Below are 10,816 nucleotides of genomic sequence, written 5' to 3'. Positions count from 1 at the left end.
ACCCGCAAGGCTCCAAGCATGCCAGTGGCGTTGGAGTCACTTTCTGCCGAGGTCCTTGATCGAAAGATATATGTACTAGGACGAAGCTACCATCATCAAGATGGTTCCTTGGGATCTCCCTTGCTGTGGATTGGACCTGGCCTGTAACACTTTTGTCATTGACGGAAAGCTCCACGGGGTAAATTATTTTGAAGAGTCGTTTGCTTTGCTTTCAATTCAAAGCAATGTAGATGGGACGGGGTTCAACAATATCCAAGGATGGGTGGTATCGTGTATTCGGAATCTTACCGCAAGATAGATAATGTTCTGTACTCTGTCTCTAAATACGGAGCTCTGAGATGGTAATTACACCGACGAGATAAGGTGGATAGATTTGAAGGGTTTGGTAGGGCTACCTAAACTGCCTAATCCTTTTGCTAGTCGTGGTTCTTATGTTAAATTTGACTGGTTATAGTGGTGGAAAGATGATGGTTTTCTGGAATAGAAATAGTACTACTCACTTGTTTCAAAGTGACACCATATATTGTGCTGAGAAAGACGCGATGGAGATTGTTGGGGCAAACTTGAGTGGTATGATAGTGTGCTTTCAGTCCCTGAGTTCGTTAAGGTTCTTGCTGTAACGCTTTGAATGATCAATGAATGTGTCTTGACTTTTTATTTTGCTATTTTTTATTTTGGAATGACTTTTTCAAATTCTAATCGGCAATTTTATTTTAAGTTTCTATGGTCCTTGTACTCTCTTTTACATGATCATGGTCCTACTACTCTTACATCATGAAAGTTTACAGAGCAGTTCTACTACTCTAATGTTGAAGTCAACCATAATGAAACTACTCTAATGTTGAAGTCAACCATAATGAAATACGCTTGATCAACTCTAACGTTAAAGTTTTTTTTTTTTTTTTTTTTTTTTTTTTTTAAACTCTTTTATTTATATTGCAAAAGGGCTAACAAACCTACCTTACTCAAGAAATCTCCAAGGGACTTAACAATGCCCTTAGAAAATACTTAACCAAGAACCTAAGTAAGTAAGAGAGGTGCTGTATGTGATTCTCATGTTAACGTTAAAGTTACAGGATCTTGCTTCTTAATATAAGTTGAAGTTCGGTTGCACATGTCTACATCGCTTATGAAATGCAAGAGAAGAAATCACTTTCAACAAATCGCCCTGAAAACGATTGCTTCCTTGTCTTCATTGGTAAATGTTGTACAGTTTATAATGAAGATTTTATTATACATAACGATGAATAAAGTTGTACAGTGTTTATATATGCATAATACGTAGCAGATATATACTATCTTCTAATATGAAGTTATGAACAATCGTATTTTTATTGCTTACATAGAGGCATGCTTTACTATTTCTTTACTGCTTTTTACACAGAACAGAAACTAATTGTAACCTCTCTTTTTCTTTTCTCCTTGAATCTTCCAGTGAAAATAAGAATCAGTGGCATCGACTGGTATTGTTGCTCGTAAATGAACTTGCAAAAGAAAAAGTGAACAAAGCTAATAATAAAAGTAATATTCTTGAAATGCACCATACATATGAAATGCTAATTTAATGGAAGGTATTAAAAAAAAAAGCTTGAGAAAGGCATGGTCGACCAATCAAGAGAATTATGATCCGATGGAACTTTCAGGATTACAGAGAAGACCCAAGAAGTGACTGTTTCCTATGGCCTTGAAACCAGATTTAATTAAAAAAAAAAAAAGGAAGGTGCAAATTCAATTCAAGTTTACTTGCAAACGAGACCAGTACCAATGAGTCTTACCACCGATGATTTGGTCTGTAAGTGTCCCTACTCTGCTTGTGTGTGTCTCCTTCTCTTATCATGTGACTTTCTCCATGGTTGTTAAGGTTTGAATGGTAGGTATGATGGCTGTTGTATGGTCTGTGAGGCGCCTCACTCTGCCTGTATAAGTTTCCTTGTCTTCTGTGGCTTATCGTCATATCCGAGAAGTGATCCAAGTCCCTCACCCCGTAGCTGTAGCCACTGTTCGAGCTTGCATGGTTCTGGTATGGCCTCCTCTGGTGCGTAACAGGCATAGCATGTGGGTTGCAAGATGCTTGTCCCTGCAAAGGATTAGAACTAGGTCTTCCGTTGAAGAAAGCCAGTGGTGGTCTTTGGATTGATTGGTTTTGTTGTGGGCGAGGAAGATGTGAATGGGGGACATTGAAAGGAGCGTATGGACGAGGAGCATATGTAAGAGGAGCACGTGGTGGAGGACCGTGTGGTCCAGCAGCACGTGGTGGAGGACCGTGTGGTCGAGGAGCATATGTATGGGAGTGGAAAGGGGGATTCATATTTCTCAACTGGGTTGGATTCTTATGACCCCCCTGTGAAGCAACAAGTGAGTGACGAGACCTCTGAGTTTGATTCTCATTTTTTCTTGTCTTTACTTGACAAGGCTTCTTCACATGACCAGGCTTTTGAAGTCTTCCATCTGATTACAAACACAGAAGGGTCACTAAAACAAAACCTCTAGTGTATACAAAACACAGAAGAAGAAGAAAGCAGCTCGCTCACCTTTCATTACATAGCCTAACTTTATTTTCCTTTCTCTCATAACTTTTCTTGCTGCGGCACCACGGCTATGCTTTTCAGAAAGAACTTTTACTCTGTCGTCTTCATTAGCCCAACGCTAGAATAAGCAAATAATATAGAGGAACCAACCCGTAAGCATATGCAATTAGCAAGACTCATGACTGAAGAAAAAAAAGACAAAAACATTTTGCAAGACACTCACCTGCCTCATGGTCATTAACCTATAAAGATTACGTCCTTTCACTAGTAAAGGGTACAAGGGAGGCAATTTCTGCATCCCCTCGCACCAAAGCACTTCAATCTTTGGTAAAAGGACACAAATGAGATGGGTCAGTCTAAAGCAGGGGCAAACAAAAATCACACAATGATGACTTGATGATCAATATACTTACAGTGAAAGTGTGTTGCTGTTTAGCAGTACCGTAGCTTTCTTTAACAACCTGGCCAGCGACAGTTCTCCTCCCCACAATCTTCCCACTCCCTTTCACCTTCTGTGTAAACAAAACAGTGTCTCCTTTGCAGACATCACCTGCACCAAATTTCTAGGACTGTGATTCTTGTTAACACTAACAGAGTAAAATAATCCAAAACAAGATTTTACCTTTACAGTTGATAGGAAAAGATGAAATTGGATAAAGTGATTCTCCACTCCCATCTTTAATCCTGGGGAATCATCAAATCAAAATAGGATGGTGATAATACATTTTTCCACAAGGACCAGACCAGAGAGAAAGGCAAAGAAGGAAGTACCTCCAGTGCTCAAGAATCCTCTCAACAAAAACTGGTTTTGTACCAGATAATCTGAGACCATGCTTTCTCAGGTACGCTTTGCATTCAGTTACATTTAGAGATTTCATCAAATCGCTCCCAGCTACAACCACACAAACAGAGTTTTAAAAATCAAGTAACATTCAAGTTTCTTTAGCATCCCAAACAGAGTTTTTTTTTTTTTTTTTTCAAAAAATCAATGATACAGCGATAACAGTGTTTATATCCGATCTATCAACCTATGAGCAGGCGGGTGACATTGTCATCAGCATCAGCATCAGCATCATCATCATCATCAGCAGCAGCAGCAGCATGGCCTTTTTGGCCGGTTTCGTTATCTACGTCGTACTCCTGATCTGAGTCAGTAGCATCATCGTGGCTCCAATCGCTATCTTCCTCACTGAACAGACAACAAGCACAATCGATAAAGATATAAAGAAAGCTTAGATTAAAATAAGCGAAGGAGCCGCCGTTGGGAAAATACCTTGAACTCGTATCTGCTTCTTCTTCATCTTCCGTTTCGTCGATCTCTTCCTCGAAACGATTCTCATCAGCGAAATTGTCTTCTTCCTCTTCGGAGGAACAGAGATCGATGATTACCTTCTCGTCTGACATTGGGAGATGATTCGATATTTTCAGAGGAAGGATTCAAATTCGAAAATGTAAACGGCGCTTTGGGACTCCTTTTTTAATCTTTTAGTAGACCTTTACCTCGGCTACCAATACTCAGTTTTTAATTATTTATTTTATTAAATGATTTATTTATAATAAAGAAAAAGACAAAAATAGCATTAAATCAAGTTTTTGTTCCCAAACTATCACTTAAGGTCAAAAATCACAAAAATAGTACTTAATATTTTATCAAAAGTCACAAACTTAGGGTTTAGAGTTAAAGGATGGGGTTTAAGATTTAGGGTTTAGGGTTTAAGGTTTACAGTTTAGGGTTTAGGGTTTAGAGTTTAGGGTTTAGGATTTAAGGTTTAGGGTTTAGAGTTTAGAGTTTAGGGTTTAGAGTTTAGGGTTTAGGGTTTAGGGTTTAGAATTTAGAGTTTAGGGTTTAAAGTTGAGAAATGAGGTTTTGGGGATAAGATTTCAAATTTTGAAAAATAAAAAATTAAAATTTTCAAAGGATAAACTTAGAAAGGTGCTATTTTGGTCATTTTAGTTTTTGAGTGCTATTTTTGTGATATAAACTTCGAAAGGTGCTATTTTGGAAATTTGCCCTTTATAATATTCGTTCATATTATATTCATTAATTAATTTTTTTTTTGCATCTTAAACTATCTATTCTTTTACGAATGTGTGATATCATATAAAAAATATAAAAAAATGAGTAGAGTTAATTAGATAATTTTAAAACCAAAAATTTGTCTTTCGTATGCGATATCATATAAATAATGATCCACCCAGTTAACAAAAATCTTGATTATTTTATGTGTAATTATTTTTATTTTGACCATTTCCTTAAAACTATATTAAATTTTACATATTTTAATTAGAATATTTTTAATATCTTTACTTTTTTATTTGAAATGCAACTCAATATTTTTTTAACAATTATAACAAAATATTTTAAAAATATTTTTAGAATTTGTTTGAAAAATATGAAAATTACATTTTAAATTAAAATTATCCTAAAATATGATAAGTTTTGATGTAAACGGAAACTCAAATTATGTCAAAAATAATGATATTCAATGATAATAACAATTCTAATTGATTATTTTTTTAAAAATACATATACAAAAATATTGTTTGAAAGAAAATTCATTTATTTTTCAAATATAAAATAAAAATATTATAATTAAATAATAAAAAATATAAATAAAAATCATAAATTTAGCAAATGACAACTGAGTTATATTATGCTAAAATTTGTTTTCTAACAATTTATCAAATGACAAATGAGTTATGAGCAAATAATACCATATAATTTTTAAAAACATAGTCATTCTTAAATATTTTTTGAATAAATAATTATTTTAAAATTTAATCAACTGAAAATAATATCCGTACAATTGTGTGAGTCAAATTCTAGTTTTATTGATGCATGTTATATATTAGTGCTGCATGTTTTTGGTAACATTTTAATGATGCGCGTTTTTAAAAATCTCCATATTAAAATTATGCACGTAAGGATAACTCATGAGTTTTTTTGGTTGATTAAATGACATTATGTCCAAATTTATTTAAGGATATTTCATTAAGGTAACTGAAAAAGACAAACAATAAAATAGGAAGTTTAAATTCATTTATGCATATTTCATTAATGTAACTGAAAAGACAAGTAATAAATTAGGCAGTTTTATTCGTTTTAGGATATTTCATAAATGCAACTGAAAAAGACAATAAAAAAATGGAGTTTAATTAATGAAGTTAGAACATTTTCAAATGGGTACTTCTCTTTTAATAATATAGATTTATTATTTACTGGTATTGCCTAGTGGATATTAGGCCTGAACATTTTACCCGGACCCGAGGACCCGACCCGGAACCGACCCGAAAATACAGGTTCGGATCCGGAACTAGAACCGAGAATTTTACCCTATTGGGTCTACTGATGGAGGACCCGCGAGTAGCAGTTTGGATCCAGAACCGACCCGGGACCCGATTGGGTATTTTTGGAACCGAAAATATTAGAGTTAATGAGTAAACCTGATGCACCTACCCTTTAGTCTTTTACACTTTCCCTGTTTCCCTTGTATATCGTTTCCATTTCCCAAAAAAAACAATTGAGAAAAAAAATTGGGATTTACTACCCATAAATGTGAAAATCAAGCAAATAACAAACTGGAATAAGAGAATCCAATGTTTCTCCTCCATCAGAAACATCCAGAAATCGATCCCGGGTTTGACTTGATGTGTAATTGCGTATAATTACATGTTTATTGTTCTAGTTTTCACTTGATCTTGATGTGTTGTTTGTTGTTCGAGTTTGTTCTTATTGTTTGTTGTTCAAAATTTTGTTCTGTTCATATTTTTTTGTTCTGAGTTTGTTTATGTTTTCTGTTCAAGTTCGCCATGCTGTTCGACTTTGACTTGATCGTGAATTGATTATGTTGTAACTATTGTTCTTGTTGTGCCTTGCTTTATAATTAAGTTATTATGTAGTTCGACTTTGACTTGACTTTTACAAGTTTGACTTGTTTTTGGTTGTCGTGATTAAGAGTATGATGATGATCTCTGCTTTTTTTTTTTGTGTTTTGGAATGGAAACTTGATCAAGTGTTATGTGAGCAAAAGAGTGGATAATGTATTTGGTGAACTGCACTACTGTAGGTTTTCAGATTGTTTTTATTGTCATGGATATTGTATTATGTTCGAGTAAAATTAAAGGTTTTATGTTCGGGTATTGCAGGTTCATGGGTATAATTAGACCCGAAACTCATATTTATACTCGAAAATATGTGGAACTGACCCGAAATATCAGGAACCGACTCAAAAAATGTGAAATTTACCCGAACATGGACCCGAACTACCTGGAACCGACCCGGCACAATAAAGACCCGAAATTTTTTCGGGTATTAACAGGTACGAGACAAGTGGACCCGAACCGACCCGGACCCGATAGGACTCGACCCGGAACCGACCCGAAATTTTTTAAGAACCTATATAGGTCTAAAATTCTAGGACCCGAAAGACCCGGACCCGATAAGACCTGACCCGAACCCGATCCGAGGACCCGGATGCCCAGGCCTAGTGGATATTTTGCATAATTGAGCTTTTATTTAAAAATATTTACAAGATTTCATCAATGGCCAACTCAAATTCTAAAGAGTTTCAATTAGTATTTCAATCTAACTAATCTCAGCTACTATCAAGAGTGAATACGAGTGTTACTTCTTTAATCAGGCTGGGAGGTTATAATTCTTCAAAAGAATTGGGATTTAAATCTAAAAATACGTACAAATCCTAAACCAAATGTATATAAGAGCACCCGCAACGCAGGTTCGTAATGAATCCTAAGCGTGATTACTTAGGCAAATGACATATAAATAATAATTAAAAAAATTTGTAACCGAAGGATTGATCCTTAATTAAGGCGTTTAAGGATCAAATCCTTAAGGACGTGGCAAGGCGGGAGTGGTCCGGCTGGGGGTTGTGTTTCGCATGTGGAAAAAAACATTCACTCTCTTTTTCCGTCACGAAAAAAAAGCTCTCTCGAAGGCGAGAGGCGATTCGGCGATCGTGAAACGGTAAAGGTAAATCGGGGCTATTTAGCTAAATATTTTTGCAATTGGAGTTGATGCATGTTGATTTAGTCAGTTTTAGGGTTCTAACGTTGGGTTTAAATCGATTTAAGGTTTCAAATCGAGTTGGAGATTTTTTTCGATTTACGGTTTTCGTCTGGGTTTGATATTTTCTGCATCTCGATTCGGTTCTTTGTTGTTTTAGGGTTATATTGTGGGGTTTTAATAGATTGAGGGTTTCAAATCGAGTTGAGATTGACTTCTGAATTGATTTACGGTTCCGGATAGAGTTATAAATCATTTTAGGGTTCGGGATTGATTTCTAAATCGATTAAGGGTTCGGGATAGTCGAAACCATTTGAGTTTAGCTATCCTTATAGGTATATACGAATCTGATAACTTATTTTTTTCTTGCAGGTTCTGAAATGGAGGAAGAACTTCGAGATAAGAAAGCATAGAAAGACTACTACAACATGGTAGATTTTGTTGCAAATGCGCAACAGGGGATTCCCAAACTGTGCCTCTGTGGATCAATCACGAAGGAAACCGTTGATGAAGAGGATACGTACGACTACCTCCCGGGGAAAAGATACTTTATCTGCAAAGACTTCGAGGTATGTACTGTTATTAATCTGGTTCTTTTTATGGTTCATATTCTGACAAATATTTATCTGTTTTTGCAGAATGGCGGGCTGCATTTCAGGAAACCATGGGTTACGGCTATTCATGAAGAAGTTGAGAGGCTCAAAGAACGGTATCACGAGCAGGCGAAGCTTCTGAGAGAGTGTCAGACACTTAAGGTGAGTGATGAGTGATCTATTATATGTCTTTAGGACTTTAGTTATATGTGTGTAGGACTATAGTTCAGTAATAACTTTCTGATGTATGTTCAGGACCAGGTGAGAATGCTGCAGGACAAGGTGAGAATGCTGCTTATGCGTGTGTCTGAACTCGAGAGAGTCCTCTGAGATTAGTGTATAAACTTACCCTTCTTCTCTTCATTGTTTAAAATTTGTAGAAGTTTGAATTCAAACATAAGTTAGTAGTTTGAAAACAATTAATATGTAGTTTGAAAACAATTAATATATAGTTCAAACGTAAGATTCTAGTTTGAAAACAATAAGCTTCTGGTTAACTTTGTAGTTTGATTTCGAATTTGAAATGATAGGTTATAAATGCACTAAAGCTTCATTAACTCTCTCTTTCACACGAAAGCTTCATTAACTCACTCTCTACATGTTATGATAGGACAGTTTCCTACTAGGATTCAATAAAGTTGAATTAAGGATCCCTTATTTAACCTTCTCCGTTTCTACTAGAGAAACATAGAGTCAAATTCCAAAATGGCAAACTCCACTTGCTTTGTAAACCTTTTAGCCAGCCAAGGGTGTGTTCCACTTGTAGACTCGGCTAAGAGCTATTTCATTTGCTCTTCTTGTACTCAAAACTTGTTATGATGATATTTTAATTTCAAGCATTTGCGTTTCATCAACCCTTGCCTTCATCTTTGTAGACTCGGCTTTAGGTATGCTCACTGATCTCATAGATGATAAGAGTTAATGATGTAGTTTCGACATGGATTTTGCCATCCATCTAGATATCTGATCGTCGATGGTGTATTTTCAATAAAGACTACAATGTTTTCCCATATGAATGATATATAAGATATACTATAAAACTTTTCAATATAAGAAGACGCGAAAATATGTGAAGAGTTTAGAATTTAACCATGGCTATTTTTTACTAAACAAAATCTACTTCTTGAAATTTTAATCATTTCCAATGTGTAAGCACAATTATGAATTTGGTTTTAACAAACTTTCTTAATTTGAATTGAAGAAAGGATAGTCAAATATGGGAGATGAAGTCGATCGAAGATTATATGCGGTTTTGGATGAGGCTGTCGATGAATATATTGAAGATACATTCAACAACATCGTCGAAAATCGAACAGTTAAACCGAGGAAACGTGCATATGTCGAACGAAACCGCGAAGAGGGCCACAACCGTCTATGGAATGATTACTTCAGTGAAGATTCCACATTTCCGGTTCATTTATTCAGACGCCGTTTCCGCATGAACAAGGAAGTATTCTTGCGTATTGTCAATCGCGTCTCCGAAAATGTTACATTCTTTCAGCAAAGAAGAGATGCAGTCCGAAGGTTAGGTCTATCTCCACTACAAAAGTGTACGGCAGCTATTCGTATGCTTGCTTATGGCTGCGCCGCTGACGCCACTGACGAATATCTCCGACTTGGTGAAAGCACATCACTTCCGTGTTTAACTAATTTCACAGAAATCATAATACAGTTATTTGGAGATGAGTATCTACGAAGACCCACAACAGAGGATCTTGAACGACTACTCGATATTGGAGAGATACGTGGCTTTCCTGGAATGATAGGAAGCATCGACTGTATGCATTGGGAGTGGAAAAATTGCCCAGCCGCTTGGAAAGGACAGTACACACGTGGATCAGGAAAGCCGAGAATTGTCTTGGAGGCTGTCGCTTCACAAGATCTTTGGATATGGTACGCTTTTTTTGGTCCTCCAGGTACCTTAAACGATATTAACGTCCTCGATCGGTCACATGTTTTTGATGACATTTTACAAGGTCGAGCTCCAATGGTACAATACGTGGTCAACGGACACCAGTATGATATGGCGTACTACCTCACGGACGGTATATATCCAAAATGGTCAACATTTATCCAATCTATCTCACTCCCTCAAGGTCCTAAAGCAGAGTTATTTGCTAAAATTCAAGAATCAACCCGAAAAGATGTGGAGCGTGCTTTTGGAGTATTGCAAGCTCGATTTGCAATAGTGAAAAACCCGGCTATTTTGTAGGACAAGAGACAAATAGGGATGATTATGCGAACATGTATCATACTGCACAATATGATAGTAGAAAATGAACGCAATGGATACACTCAGTATGATATATCTGAGTTTGAAGAAGGAACCTCGACCAGAAGTTCAAATGTGGATGTATCCGATTCTCCCGAGATGCCTCCAAATCTCGGTAATATGCTTCGCATACGGAGTAATGTTCGTGATAGGCATTACATGAACAATTGAAATATGATTTAATCGAAAATATTTGGAACAAGTTTGGTAATGATAAAAATGAATAATTATTGTATGTTTACATTTAATCCTTCAATAAATGAATTTTAAATTTAAATGTTTTGCAAATTTCATAATTTTTAATTTCTAAGATTCAATTCAAAAAAAAAAAAAACTAAAGACTCCATAATAGATAACACCATTGGACATACAATTAGGATTAAAGTCCTTAACTATTAAA

The 10,816-nt window shown here is 35.7% G+C and overlaps 2 protein-coding genes across 2 annotated transcripts; one reads left to right on the top strand and one right to left on the bottom strand.

Annotated features, from left to right (window-relative positions):
* Window positions 1–1,195: 1,195 nt before the first annotated feature.
* On the bottom strand, window positions 1,196–4,041 carry LOC111211619 (zinc finger CCCH domain-containing protein 62-like). Its single transcript, XM_022712849.2, has 9 exons — window positions 3,802–4,041; window positions 3,557–3,717; window positions 3,300–3,420; window positions 3,151–3,212; window positions 2,942–3,078; window positions 2,752–2,850; window positions 2,532–2,646; window positions 1,776–2,448; window positions 1,196–1,484 (listed from the first exon to the last, which is right to left on the bottom strand). Exons 1-9 carry the CDS (start codon window positions 3,930–3,932, stop codon window positions 1,448–1,450), a joined length of 1,536 nt encoding a protein of 511 aa, XP_022568570.1. The 5' UTR covers window positions 3,933–4,041; the 3' UTR covers window positions 1,196–1,447.
* A 5,319-nt stretch (window positions 4,042–9,360) lies between these two features.
* LOC111211620 lies at window positions 9,361–10,795 on the top strand. Its single transcript, XM_048767615.1, has one exon. It carries the CDS (start codon window positions 9,361–9,363, stop codon window positions 10,354–10,356), a length of 996 nt encoding a protein of 331 aa, XP_048623572.1. The 3' UTR covers window positions 10,357–10,795.
* Window positions 10,796–10,816: the final 21 nt, after the last annotated feature.

Source organism: Brassica napus, chromosome C9 (genome assembly GCF_020379485.1).
Source record: "Brassica napus cultivar Da-Ae chromosome C9, Da-Ae, whole genome shotgun sequence".
Taxonomy (NCBI): Eukaryota; Viridiplantae; Streptophyta; class Magnoliopsida; order Brassicales; family Brassicaceae; genus Brassica; species Brassica napus.
Note: the sequence above shows the minus strand (reverse complement) of the source record. Positions and strands in the feature narration are given on the sequence as shown.

Excerpts from the sequence above, each read along its gene's own strand:
- LOC111211619 (XM_022712849.2), bottom strand. The coding sequence starts at position 3,932 with ATGTCAGACGAGAAGGTAATCATCGATCTCTGTTCCTCCGAAGAGGAA. Across the intron at positions 3,718-3,801 it reads GAAGCAGATACGAGTTCAAG|TGAGGAAGATAGCGATTGGA; the intron begins GTATTTTCCCAA and ends TTGTCTGTTCAG. Across the intron at positions 3,421-3,556 it reads TGTCACCCGCCTGCTCATAG|CTGGGAGCGATTTGATGAAA; the intron begins GTTGATAGATCG and ends GTGTGGTTGTAG.
- LOC111211620 (XM_048767615.1), top strand. The coding sequence starts at position 9,361 with ATGGGAGATGAAGTCGATCGAAGATTATATGCGGTTTTGGATGAGGCT.